Source organism: Schistocerca nitens, chromosome 3 (assembly GCF_023898315.1).
Source record: "Schistocerca nitens isolate TAMUIC-IGC-003100 chromosome 3, iqSchNite1.1, whole genome shotgun sequence".
In the NCBI taxonomy this organism is placed as follows: domain Eukaryota; kingdom Metazoa; phylum Arthropoda; class Insecta; order Orthoptera; family Acrididae; genus Schistocerca; species Schistocerca nitens.
The window spans coordinates 51,273,260-51,287,917 of NC_064616.1; the positions used below are offsets into that span (position 1 = coordinate 51,273,260).

Sequence of the window (14,658 nt, forward strand, 5' to 3'; positions counted from 1 at the left end):
AATTCTCCTCACGTCCGCTAACAACAAGCACAGTCCCTATCCATACCGTACTGTGTTAAGTGTAGTGTGTATATCAATCGGTTGTATGGAATCAGTGTAGTAAGATAGGTCGATGCAGAGAATGGCAGAAAAGGGCTATAGTGTTTGGATATACCCCTGATCACACATACACTAAGCTGCCTGATTTGTTGGTATTCAAGCATACGATTCTGGTTTAACGGATACTGAGACACTGTATTGTATCTTTACTGGTCCGCCAAATCACACTACCTTGATCTCAAATAATATATCTAGAATTATTTCGGACATTGAGTGAAACCTTAAAGTCGACATTCTAGCAGTCTGGCAGCTCCGCAGGATCTAACCATCAACGATTGACTTCAGCTGGATATCACATATTTAAAGAAACTTAAGGGCTCTTTTACTCTCCAAACTGAGACCATCATCAAGGCCAGTGGCGCTCATGTCTCTGGGGGATGACTAATTTTTTGTCCTGTGTGTTTACTTCTTACATTAATTAAAATTAAATAAAAAAGACTGTCGAATTGTACATTCCTGTTGAACTCTCTGCCTTTCATGTGCATTTTTACGATTCTGCTGTCTCTACCTTGATCCACAAATACAGGTCAACGAAATTTTCAACGATCTCTATTACTTTCGAAGGAGGTTTCTACTTGTGGCTCCATAACTAATAAAGGACTTTTTGGAAACGGAAATTCCACAGTTATGCTGCGACCAATGTAGATGCCAGATTCTAGCTCGACAGCTTGTCTATATACACCGTCTGACAAAAAGAGTGAAGCACGCAAAGGAGTTAGTCGGATGTCAACATAACTTTGTACATGTACAAACTATCGGCGGGTACGTAAATGAGTAGTAAATTTCTGTGACAGGCAGAACGGCCATCAGAGTACATTAGTATTGTTTCCTGCTTTGTGTTGCCGGGCCTCGTAGAGTACATAAAAAGCATGAACAGTGTCAGCTGTTGTGGTCACGGTGAACACGGAGATGCCGCATCCTCGTACGAGACAGCATTATCAACACATTATAGAGTTTGAAAAGGGCCTCATTTCGGGTCTCCATTTGGCCGGTTGGTCGAATCGTGCAACGTTCGGATTTGATGATCATTCTGATGTAACAGTGGTCCGATGTCGGACTGCATGGCAACGCGACGGCAATCACACGATGGCAAAGTTCCAGTCGAACACGTCTGACCACCATAACGGAAGATCACCGAGCACATCATAACCTCACATCTACACCTGTCGTCCAAGAGCGAGTAATGGAGTCCCTGCGACGTTCTGTGTCATCCCACAGTATTGGTCAGCGAATTGCAGCAGCCGGACTACGGAATTACTGGTCTAAGCGTTGGCTGCTGTTAATACCACAACACAAGGGGCTGAAATGGGAGTGGTGCAATAACTGGGAAGCGCGGACTGCTGATTAACGGCGTCACAGTGCGTTCAGCAATAAATCACAGTTTTGCACCATCGGCGAGTATGGCCACGACCTGGTGGGAGGTCTCATTCTTCCATTGCTTTGGAGAGACACAGCGATATTACTTCTGGCGTCACGGTATGGGCAACCATCGGATTTGACTTCATGTGACAGCTGGTAGTGATTGAGGGAATTCTGACGGCACAGCGGTGCATCTCGGACATTCTGCATCCTCATGTGTTACCTCTCATCCGAAAATATCACGTTGCCATTTTTCGGAAGGGCAACGTTCGTCCACACATGTTACGCGTCTCCGTGAACTGTCTGTGTGATGTTGAGGTACTCTTATTGCGAGCAAGATCCCCAGATCTGTCCCAGATAGAACACGTTTGAGACCAGCTCGGTCGTCAACTCTGTCCCAGTACCAGTATTCGTGGTATTGAGGACAAGTCGTGGGCCAATTTGCCTCAGATATGGATACACCGGCTTTATCACAGACTTTTCACTCGAATTAGTGCAAGCATCATGGCCAGGGTGGGTGAAACCTCATATTGATAAGTGGGGTCATACAGAAAAGTTATTTGTAAATTTAATTCGATTTTGAAATCACTGAATTAATGCGTAAAGTTAATTTCGTTTCCTCCTCTCCTTCTGCGTGGTTCACTTTTTTGTCAGTCTGTGTACAAGAATGTGCGATTGAGAGTTGCTCAGCGAACCCGAAACTAATATCTAAAAAGTTAAATGTACGTAAATAAAATAAAGACAGTTAAGTGTAGGAGTGGAACTTCTGTTTCCAAAAGTTTACGAAAGCAGAATCTGTTGCAGGAGACGATGGACAGCATCTGAAAGCGTGTGGTTAATCCGAGTTAAAGATTTTCTGGCATATTATCTAGGAATGAGGAGGCTGTTGCTCTGGAGAATGCCTACAGATTTAATATCATCAGATTTAGTCTAATCCTCCTCATCTCAAAAAATAAAGTAGATTGGGAATGCTTTCTATTTTAAGGGTATAAGCTCGAATCTTTAAAGCAAGCTCGTGCCAACAGGTGGCAGCTTTATTCACCTAGAGTTGGTGATGTAGCGGTCCTCGTCCAGAACGCTGTTGATGGCAGTTTCCCTGAGGGCTCCGCCGGCCGCAGCATATGAAGACGCCAGGTAGGACTGGGACGGGTCCCACTCCGCTCGTCTCCCAGTGTCGTCAATAGACTCGTATTCGTAAGCTTTGTATGGAGGCTTCAGACTTGGATGTAAGTAGCCAAGGTACCCCTGAAACACATGTCAGTTTTGATAAAACAACTGTAAGCATACGGTACAAGGTTATTACACACGACTGAAGTGATTTCACCACTAGACTAAAAACAGTTTTTTTGTTGAGCTGTTTTCGACTTTTTTCCACCAAAGCGCAGTAGTTAGCAGTTACTAAAGATGGATACAGGCGCTGGGAAGACGTTCGATTTTTAATTTAATTGGCATCATTCTGTTACTGTAATGCGACACTTATGAACTTAATTTCACAATGACGCACCAAGAGCTAATTGTATTGGACGAAGCTTCGAGCAATTTTCAGGACATGATTCCTTTGTAAGGGAAAATCGACGGGCCCGCTGACACTGACTGAAGAAATAGATGAGGGTGGAAGGGTAAATTTCCTAAAGAGCTGCAAAAGTCGAGGAGGAGGAGGGGGAGGTTAGTGTTGTAACGACCTTTGGACAACGAGGGCATTAGAGGCAGATCACAAGCTCGGATTAGGGAAGATAGGGAAGGAAATCGAACGTGTTCTTTGAAAGGAACCATCCCGGAATTTGCCTGAAGCGATTTAGGTGAATCACGGAAAGCATAAATCAGGACGGCCAGACGCGGGTTTGAACCGCCGTCCAGTCTGCTAACCACTGCGCCACCTCGCTCGGTGCAAAAGCCCACAGCCAGAGAAAGTGATCTAAACATTCTTTAATCTAACGTTTAAAAGACCTTACGCAAGCTTCTGAAACAGAAACCCCATCGCCTGCAATTGCTAGTAGCTCCTAGCCACAATACATAGCGAGTCGCTTTGAGGTTTTGACACGAATGGAACAGCTTTTCGGAAAAAAAATTATCTTCAACGATGAACAAACTTTTTAAAGATCGTTACAGTGTATAAAGAAAAGCCCGCTCCTCCTGAATGTTGGTCCAGCGTCTCAACTACTACCACTTCACTAAGTACTGTGATCGGACACAGTATGCGAATCTGGGGTACAAACACACCCCGCCCTATTGAGCAGCACGTTCACGACTCACCGAAAGTAAATATGTTCTATACGATCTCACAGTTTAAAGTTTAGGGCTTGTTTTGATTTTCTTGAAGGAATAAACAACTGTGGGACACGTACACCTTGACATGCCGTCAACTTCATCTACCAACAGGATGGTTCTTCACAAACCACTCAACTATTCGTGGATACTGGAAAACGACACGGGGATACCGATGGATTGACTGTGCTGACAGGACTTCCACGTTCATAAACTTAACTTCACTTTCTTTGGGGGAAGGGCGGGGGGTTCTTGAAAGATTCAGTCTTTGTGCCAACTTTATCAGCATACCTACCAGACCTATGGGTTGTGGGCTGTAATGTCTTCGAAAAATTGGTATGAATAAGTTACATCTAATGAGGGAGAGACTACAACGACCACAAGCCATAAAAACATTAATATTTTCCATATGACTAAAAAATGGTCTGTAATAATATGTCAGAAAAACAGCTACGATTCATTAATGAAACCAGTTCAGCTATTTGTAATAATCCTGTTTATTCCTTCTTTATTTTAGTACGTTATGAAAGTTTTATTTATTTACTATGTTATGTAAGTTTTTTACGAAAAAAGAAGTGAAGGCTGTTTGTAAAATTATTATAGCTAACAATCCTTATCTCATTACAATACAACATATAATATGCCTAAGTATTAGAAGCCCATCATTACCCTGTCGTAATCACTCTCCAGGTCTCCGTCTTCCTTGATGGGAGAAAATGGCGGGTGTATTTTAGGGTCAGAGAGCTGCCTACGATGACCCCGTATCTTCCGGGAGCGTCCCATTATGGGGGAGGCAATCTTCCTCTGGATATCCAACCTAAGCAAAATGTAGAGAAGTGCAGTTTTTAATACCATGTACTAAAAGATACAAACACGTTAGCAGGTCAACAATAATATGCATGAGCATACACAAATAATGTCTGTTCACCAAACCTGGATAAAAAAGTTTTGATGTTACTTTCTAGGTTTACACTCAGAAATAATGCGAGATAGAGGAACCATACACTACCCTTGATTGTAATGATAGAACTCTAATGTGGTGTCACCGCCAGACACCACACTTGCTAGGTGGTGTTACTAAGTTTCATGATTTCTTGTATGGTCGTCACTTTACCATCGTCACAGACCACAAACCTTTGACGTCGCTTTTTCATCCGAAAAAGCCTGTACCTTCACGTACAGTGCAGAAATTCATTCGCTGGTCTATTTTCCTCTCGCAGTACCGCTACGATATCTTGTATCGGTCCACTGCTAAGCACAGCAACGCTGATGCGTTGTCTCGATTGCCTGTTGCTGAGGATAGAGCATTCGATTCTTCCGAACTTTCTTGCATGTTCATTGATGCGGAAACCGATGACGTGGTCGAATAGTTTCCGATTGATTTTCGTCGTGTAGCTACAGCCACAGCTGCTGACCCTGTCCTTGCTACCGTTTTGCGTTTTGTTGCTACGCAATGGCCCTTGTCAAAGTCACGGATCGAGGATCCGTTGGTTCGCCGATTTTCTGCTCACAAGGAGAGACTTTTTGTTCGACGTGGTGTTTTGCTGTTGCGTTCTGATAATGATCAGTCCAGGGTTGTGGTCCGACGTTCGTTACAGTCCTCTGTCTTACGGCTTCTCCACCAATGTCATTGGGGTATAGTGCAAGCGAAACAACTTGCTCGTCAGCACTGTACTTGGTTCGGAATCGATGCTGCGATTACGGATATGTGCTCTTCTTGCATGGCGTGTGCCGCACAACAATCCGCACCTCCGCGGAAATTCTTTGCATGGCCGAAAGCCACTTCCCCTTGGCAACGCTTGCACATCGATTTTGCAGGTCCATTCTGGAATGCTCGATGGTTGGTTGTGGTCGATTCCTTCAGTAATTTTCCTTTTGTTGTACGGATGTCTTCCACGACGTCGTCTGCCACCATCCAAGCGTTATCCGCTATCTTTTGTATTGAAGGTCTTCCGCAGACTATTGTTTCCGACAATGGCCCACAGTTCATGTCCGCAGAATTTCAGTCATTCTGCAAGGCCAATGGTATTCAACATCTGACATCCGCGCCGTTTTCGCCTCACTCAAACGGTTCTGCAAAGGATTGGTCCGGACTTTCAAGTCACAGATGTTGAAGTTGAAAGAGTCGCATTCTCGGGAGGACGCGTTATTGATCTTTTTGTCCTCGTATCGCTCTCAGCCCCGAGATGGTCGCTCGCCGGCTGAGTTGCTCCACGGTCATCCTCATCGAACCTTGATGTCTTTGCTGCATCCGCCGTATCAGGTTCTTGTGCAGCGGCATCCACCTGTTTTTGCTCAAGGCGACGTTGTATACTATCGCAACTATCGAGGTTCACGGTGTTGGCTCGCAGGGCGCATTCTTCGCTGCCTCGGCCGCGCTATGTATCTGGTTTTGGGGGCCTCTGGTGAGGTGCGTCGGCATCTCAATCAACTGCACCTCTGTCGTCGCACGCCGCTCCCCGTCTGCTTTCAGCGACGGTGCCGTCAGGTCAGCGCCGTGGGGACCCATCTACTGGCTCGCCTCATCCCCAGGTGTTACCAACGCTGCCTTCCATTTTGCCCCATGGCGACGCGCCGCCGCCGCCGCCTGTTCTCCCGCCGGCGACGCCCGAAGTGGACGCTTCGCTCCACCCGCCAAGTGCCTACCTGGGTCACGCGCCGCCGATCGCTTCCCGTGACCAGCTGTCCTCCGCCATGGAACTCTTGCCCGCTCCGGACCAGATGTCGTCTTCGCCCGTCGGGTACCCCGACGCGATGGAGGTCGACCCTTCGGCCCCTCCTGTCTCTCTGCGGGCGCATACCCCGCATGTTGGCGTGCACCCTGTACTAGGTTTTCAGGCGTTTCCTAGCTCCCCTCGGACCGAATGGCCGGGTGCGGGTGGCACAGCCTCGCCTGTTGTTAGGCTCCCCACCTCGTCGCATACGTCAACATGGGGTCCTCCCCACGGCGGGCGGAAGCCTTATAACACGACCGTTCGCCGATTTGCGGGGGAGGAATGTGGTGTCACCGCGAGACACCACACTTGCAAGGTGGTAGCCTTTAAATCGGCCGCGGTCCATTAGTATACGTCGGACCCGCGTGTCGCCACTGTCAGTGATCGCAGACCGAGCGCCGCCACACGGCAGGTCTAGAGAGACGTCCTTGCACTCGCCCCAGTTGTACAGCCGACGTTCATAGCAATGCTACACAGACAAATACGCTCTCATTTGCCGAGACGATAGTTAGCATAGCCTTCAGCTACGTCATTTGCTACGACATAGCAAGGCGCCGTATTCAATTAATATTGAAATTATACTTTTGTATCGTCAAGAGCGATGTACACCAATTATGGATTAAAGTTAAGTATTAGATCATCTACGTACTTATTTGCAATTCTCAAGATATTGTCCTGTTCCAGACCTCACGCCAGTCAGCGTGTAATTAAACGCGTGCATTTCGGCCTCCTCTAGCAACACGGTGTTGGCTCTTCTGCCAACACTTCATTTAACATGGTAATGAAATACTTTGTATTGTTTTACTAGCTACAAACATTAAAAATGAAATTCTTTCTGTATAGACATGTGGAGCTGTTTCATTTTAAACTCGATGATTTTTCGGAGTCCGTTTCCAGGTAGTTGTTCAAAGTAGTCTTCGTTTCAACAAATCCTTTACTTAGGGGCTAGCCGAAAGGTCGGTTCATGTTGGGCATTACATCACGTCACAACAATACATTCAGCCATGAATTTCAAATTGTGAGATTCACACCAGCCGTCAACAGCACGGCACCACACCGTCACTTCATGACTCTGACGTCGACAGGATGGTAGCGTCATTTGACAGTTTAATCTAGCAGAGCCCCGTTCTCTGCTAACATGTGAATTCAATCTATTTTTGTTATGCTTACTCAGATATTTATGCATCCATCTTTAAGTATTTGCATAGTTAATGCTGTCACAAATAATTTAAACTAGCATTTATGCAGTGGGCTTTGCATGTTAGAAAACATGATTACACACTGTATAATACTGCACACCACACAACACCTTACCCAAAATATAGTGATCAAGTAACACAAATCATACGACTGAATATTGTTTCATAGTTATTTACACAAATATTGCCGAAATGGAAAGTGCTATTGATGTGTGATTTTGGTTTTCACAGAATGGATTGGTTGTCCGAGGCTCGTATTGTTGCCAATCAACAGATTGTAATAATACTTAGAAAGTGTTTTTTTGAGTAGACATCCACTTTTTAAACTGAACAATGCCCATTGACATTAACAAACTAAAAGTATGGTAAATTACAAAAAAATGATTCAAATGGCTCTGAGCACTATGGGACTTAACTTCTGAGGTCATCAGTCCCCTAGAACTTAAAACTACTTAAACCTAACTAACCTAAGGACATCACACACATACATGCCCGAGGCAGGATTCGAACCTGTCGCGCGGTTCCAGACTGTAGCGCCTAGAACCGACGGCCACTCCGGCCAGCGGTAAATTACAATGCCAGTCGTGTTTGTTGCAGAATTGTAGCGTACGTCGTTTACGAGATATCGTATTTTGATAGGTTCTCACATCGACACTTGTACAATACCTGTAGTAGCACGCACTAAAGAACAACACAAGTGGATACACTAGTTATGTGGATCCTGACCAGTGACAAGACAGTTGACCATCACAGTTTATGTTCAAAATGACACCGGCAGTGGCAATACATGCTTCCAGTGTGGTCTGGAACAACTGCTATACATGTGCTAGCATTTCAACGGAGATGTCTGAGCAGGTTTTAGTAATACGTCGTTGCATGTCATCAGGTGTAATTGGTATGTCCTTGTAGACAGCGTCTTCCAGCTTTCCCAACAGAAAAAAGTCTACAAGCGTCAAATCCCTGTCCTCTGCGTCCAATCCACCGATTTAGAAACAATTCGTGAAGACATGCTGTAGTACTTCGTGGGCTATGGACTAGGCAGCCATCATGCTGGTACCACATGTTCGTCCTAGTCTGCAGAGGAGCGTCGTATGGCATCCGTGGAAGATGCTTGTGCACATTTAGTGATTCGTCTATGAAAAATGGGCCTATGAGCTGATGGTCCACTATCCTATACCACACGTTTACACTCCATAGACGCTGACGTTCCTCCTGACGAAGCCAATGGGGATTGTCAACAGGCCAACAGCGCATGTTTCGGCTGTTTATCTGGCCATGATTGGTAAACTTCGTATCATCACTTTTCAAGATACATGATTCGTCTGCGGTATACTACCTTAATGCCCACGTGCAGAAGTTAACATGATTCTCATATACGTTTGCATGCAGCTCTTGATGGAGAGATGTGATAGGTATGGATCCTACACTATTTGATCAAAAGTATCCGGACATCTGGCTGAAAATGTCTTACAAGTTCGTGGTGCCCTCCATCGGTAATGCTGGAATTCAGTATGGTGTTGGCCCACCCTTAGCCCTGATGAGAGCATTCACTCTCGCAGGCATACGTTCAATCAGGTGCTGGAAGATTTCATGGGGAATGGCAGCCCATTCTTCACGGAGTGCTGCACTGAGGAGAGGTATCGAACTCGGTCGGAGAGGCCTGGCACGAAGTCGGCATTCCAAAACATCCCAAAGGTATTCTATAGGATTCAGGTTAGACCTCTGTGCAGGCCAATCCATTGAAGGGATGTTATTGTTGTGTCACCACTCCATCACAGGCCGTGCATTATGAACAGGTGCTTGATCGCCTTGAAAGATACAATCGCCATCTCCTAATTGCTCTTCAACAGTGGGAAGCAAGAAGGTGCTTAAAACATCAATGTAGGCCTGTGCTGTGATAGTGCCACGCAAAACAACAAGGGGTGCAAGCCCCCTCCATGAAAAACACGAACTCACCATAGCACCACCGCCTCCGAATTTTACTGTTGGCACTACACACGTTGGCGGATGACGTTCACCGGGCGTTCGCCATATCCACACCCTGCCACGTATCGCCACATTGTGTACCATGATTCGACACTCCCCACAATGTTTTTCCACTGTTTAATTGTCCAATGTTTACGCTCCTTACCCCAAGCGAGGCATCGTTTGGCACTTTAACGGCGCGATGTGTGGCTTATGAGCAGCTGTATCGACCATAAAATCCAAGTTTTCTCACCTCTCACCTATCTGTAATAGCACTTGCAGTGGATCCTGATGCAGTTTGGAATTCCTGTGTGATGGTCTGGATAGATGTCAGCCTATTACACATTACACACTCTTCAACTGCCGACAGTCTCTGTCAGTCAACAGGCGAGATCGGCCTGTGTTTGTGCTGTACGCGTCCCTTCACGTTTCCACTTCACTATCACATCAGAAACAGTGAGCCTAAGGATGTTTAGGAGTTTGGAAATCAGGCGTACAGACGTATGACTCAAGTGACATCCAGTCACCTGATCACGTTCGAAGTCCACCAGTTCCGCGGAGCGCCCCATTCTGCTCTCTCACGATGTCTAATGACTACTCAGGTCGCTGATATGGAGTACCTGGCAGTAGGTGGCAGCACAATGCACCTAATATGAAAAACGTATGTTTTTTGGGTGTCCGGATACTTTTGATCACATAACCTATGTCGATGGAGACTGCGTAGGATACTTGCCTGACTCATGCCACTTCCTCGTGTGATTGCATAGAAACTAAAGTGTCGATCACCTGCTACAGCTGCAAGAACATTAATTTCCCCTTCTTTTGTCGTCACTTGTTTCCTTCTGTTACGTTGCCTAGATGTTGCACTGGCACTTTCACGTAACTGGTTGAAGAGGTTGATAAATAACTGTAGAGATGGTTGTTGTCTATTGGGATATCTTGCTGCATACACCGTAGAAGAGCGAACAACATTGTTCGTGCACTCTACATACACCATGAGAATGCCGGCTTTTTTTGCATTGGTAAATCCTACAAGCAGCCCACTATAAGCAAACATAACATAGTATCTAGCAAGTAAGCGGGTTGAATAGCACAAGCAACCGTCGGTGTGGAAACTTTCCAAAATATGATATCTCGTAAACGACTCGCACTAGAATTCTACAACAAACACCACTGACTTTCTAATTTACCCTACTTTTAGTTTGTTAATGCCTTTAGGCATTGTCTCATTAGAAAAGTGTATTTTTGCACACAAAATACATTTTATAAGTATTACCACAATCTGTTGACTACCAACCCCTTTTGTGAAAACCGCACATCCATAGCGCTTTTCGCAATATTTGCGGTCCAAGTTTTAGGTGAGTCGACCTGTGTGCAATTTGCTAAAAAGGCAAATGTGTATCTACATACTTTTAATAAAAAAGAAGTCGTATATAAGGGACGATCAAAAAGTTTCCGTTTGAGGGCTTTGCTGCAGCATATTTGCAACCAAGAGCAACTCCGATACGGGTATATAAGCACCGACATGTAGGAAAGCTATTAGTGTGGCCTTCGAACGGAAATATTTTGATCGCCCCTTGTAGAAAGAACAGAGAAAAATTAACGTACTCTTGTTTTCGCAGCAGGATTTCTTGCGTACTAGCTATACGAAAATATCCGTAAAAACATTTCATTCTGTGTTCATATCCAGAATGAAATAATCGTCAAGAAATAGCAAAATTGGAAAAAACTGTAGTAACGTAGGAGTCAAGTATTTTTATCAATATGCAGTTTACGCTGTGTTTAGCGTTGAGAGTGTTCTATGTGGAGGGTTTCATTCTGTGAGTAGGCGTATTTGTTATGGTTTGTTAATTTTAGTTTACGTGGTGTGGAATCTGGCTATTTAATCAGCGTAGGGCTTGTCTTGTACAAGATGCGTGCAATTCCTAAAAAGAAAGACAGAACTAAGAATACAATATTTTTATTAAATGGCTCTGAGCTCTATGGGACTTAACTTCTGAGGTCATCAGTCCCCTAGAACTTAGAACTACTTAAACCTAACTAACCTAGGATATCACACACATCCATGCCCGAGGCAGGATTCGAACCTGCGATCGTAGCGGTCGCGCGGTTCCAGACTGTAGCGCCTACAACCGCTGGCAATGTTTTTATTATTTCATTTTTAAAGACGTATTTTACCTTTAAGCATATACTGTATTTGTTGTCACGCAATACACTCCCCGATGCTTTTCGGTCGATTGTTAGCATTGCTTCCCCCTTTTTCAGTTACATCCCTTTTTCCAAAGTATGAAACACTTTCACCACCGATTGCCTCCTTGATCAACCGCTGCTTCTCCTAGGTGGCCCTCTTTCAACTATAAGCATCATCACTTTTATTGCATTGTAGTCTACCCACCTGTCATTGGCTCCATCTATTAATACCTATAATCATTGTTGCTACTTTATTTTTAGGGGATTACGTCACCAGAAAGGCTAGTCAGCCACGTGGGAGATCATTTCTAAATTACTTTACTATTTTCATTGCCATCATAATGTAATAATTAATTATAAGCTGTGTCTTAAATGTTCGGTGAATTGTCTCAGAAAAAAATAAAGGAAAAAAGTGTTCCGAACAAAAGGTCTTTACTAGCCTCCAAAGTAATCACCATTAGCTACAACGAACTTCCGATATCGATTCTAAAGCTGATGCTAGCTCCCTGTGGAATCGCTCGAAATCCGCACCATTACCTGGTGCTATCGATACGATCTGGAGACCGAGCAACAGTCAGTGGCATGGTGTTCGTCGTCTTCCCCGCCTCCATCGGGCAGAAATTAATGATGGATTAAGTCTTTGCTGTCGAAAAAGCCAATCCACATCCTCTTAATCTTCGTTTTTTTTGGATGGGGGATGGAGGGGGGGGGGGCGGACGGAGGGGAAAGACGAAGAACACCGCGCCACTGACTGTCGCTTGATCTCCGGATCATATTTCTAGAACCAGGCCCTATCTCCTGTATTGTTCCGGACCAGAGGCGGGTAACAGCTAAAATCAGTGTTAGAGCATAAAAAGAAAGCCTTTGTTTTAAAATTTTGCGAAAGAAAAAAAAGAAAAAGAAAAGTTATTCAGAAACTTGATAAAATCCTAAAACAACAAAGGCAGTTTTTTTTGTCTACTTTAACCTAAACTGATGCCCCAAAGAAACCTATTCGTATAGGTATGCGTATCCAAATACAGAGACATGTAAATAGGCAGAATAAGGCGCTGCGGCCGGCAACTCCTATATATTGCAAGTGTCTGGCGCAGTTGTTAGATGGGTTACTGCTACTACAATGGTAGCTTATCGAGATTTAAGAGGGTCTGAACGTGGTGTTATAGTCGGCGCACGAGCGATGGGATACAGCATCTCCGAGGTAGCGATGAAGTGGAAACTTTCCCGAACGATCATTTCACGAGTGTACCGTGAACATCAAGAATCCGGTAAAACATCAAATCTCCGACATCGCTGTGGCCGGAAAAAGATCCTCCAAGAACGGGACCAACCGCGACTAAGAAATCGTTCAACGTGACAGAAGTGCAACCTATCCGCAAATTGCTGCAGATTTCAACGCTGGGCCGTCAACAAGTGTCAGGGTACGATCAAGTCAACGAAACATCATCGATATAGGCGTTCGGAGCCGAAGGCCCACTCATGTACCTTTGATGACTGCACGACACAAAGCTTTAAGCCTCGCCTGGGCCCGTCAACACCGTCGTTGGACTGTTGATGACTGGAAACATGTTGCCTGGTCGGACGAGTCTGGTTTCAAATTGTATCGAGTGGATGGACGGCTATGGAGACAACCTCATGAATCCATGGACCCTGCATGTCAGCAGGGGACTGTTCAAACTGGTGGACGCTCTGTAATGGTGTGGGGCACGTGCAGTTGAAGTGATATGGGACCCCTGATACGTCTAGATATGACTCTGACAGGTGACACGTACGTAAGCATCCTCTCTGATCACCTGCATCCATTCATGTCCATTATGCATTCCGACGGCCTTGGGTAATTCCAGCACGACAATGCGACACCCCACACGTCCGGAATTGCTACAGAGCGGCTCAAGAAACACTCTTTTGAGTTTAAACACTTCCGCTAACGAGCAAACTTCCCAGACATGGACATTATCGAACATATCTGGAATGCCTTGTAACGTATTATTCAGAAGAGATCTCCAGCCCCGCGTACTCTTACGAATTTATGGGCAGCCCTGTAGGATTCATGGTGTAAGTTCCCTTCCGCACAACTTCAGACATTAGTCGAATGCATGCCATGTCGTGTTGAGGCACTTCTGTGTGCTCGCGGGGACCCTACATGATATTAGGCAGGTGTATCAGTATCTTTGGCTCTTCAGTGTAAATTGATACAGCTCAAGCTTGATATATTCATTTAAAAAGGAAATATTTTTTTCTTTTAGTTTTGCACAGAAAGATCAGTTATTTTCTCCTTGATCTCTGGATGACACCTGAGAAAATGTTTCTCCATTGAAAGCACTGCAAGCACATTTAGTCTTTCCAAATTCATAGTGCTTTTTAGAAAAGTTTTTACTCTTTTCAGTGTTGAAAAGCGGCCTAGTTTCTCTTATGTCACAGGTAATGTAATAACGATTTTTATTAGTTTTGTAACTTCACTAATGATATCATCTACATTATTTTCCGAGAGAATTTTCAGTAACTCAACTAATTTGGAATATTCATAAACTTTAGACGTACAATAGCATAATTTTAGACCAGTTTCAAGCTTTTCTTTCTCAACCTTGGGACATGCTTCAGCTGTCAGCAGTATTTCCTCTGCACAATGTTCATTCTTATAACTAGCGAAGCATTTCTTTTTGAACAATTTAGCAGCTACGACTGTTGAGTAGAAGATTATCTGTCCACCATGTCAACACATGTTTAGTCAGACACTTTCTTAGCTTCTGACGTGATTCTCTTTGAATGATTCTCAAAATACTTTGAAGTTATTAATTCTTCAATAGCAGTTTTGAATAATTTTGAATAATTCATTAACCTTAAACACATTAATTTCTCGAGATTGCATT

The 14,658-nt window shown here is 44.5% G+C and overlaps 1 protein-coding gene across 1 annotated transcript in view; it reads right to left on the minus strand.

Moving 5' to 3' along the window:
• LOC126249066 (histone-lysine N-methyltransferase 2D-like) overlaps nt 1-14,658 on the minus strand; it is a gene marked incomplete at its 5' end in the record, with an annotated part of 205,371 nt that overhangs the window by 27,221 nt on the left and 163,492 nt on the right. Inside the window, 2 exons of the mRNA XM_049950717.1 lie at nt 2,501-2,703; nt 4,393-4,540. Coding sequence (XP_049806674.1) covers nt 2,501-2,703; nt 4,393-4,540 — 351 coding nt within the window. The remainder of the gene's footprint in view (nt 1-2,500; nt 2,704-4,392; nt 4,541-14,658) is intronic.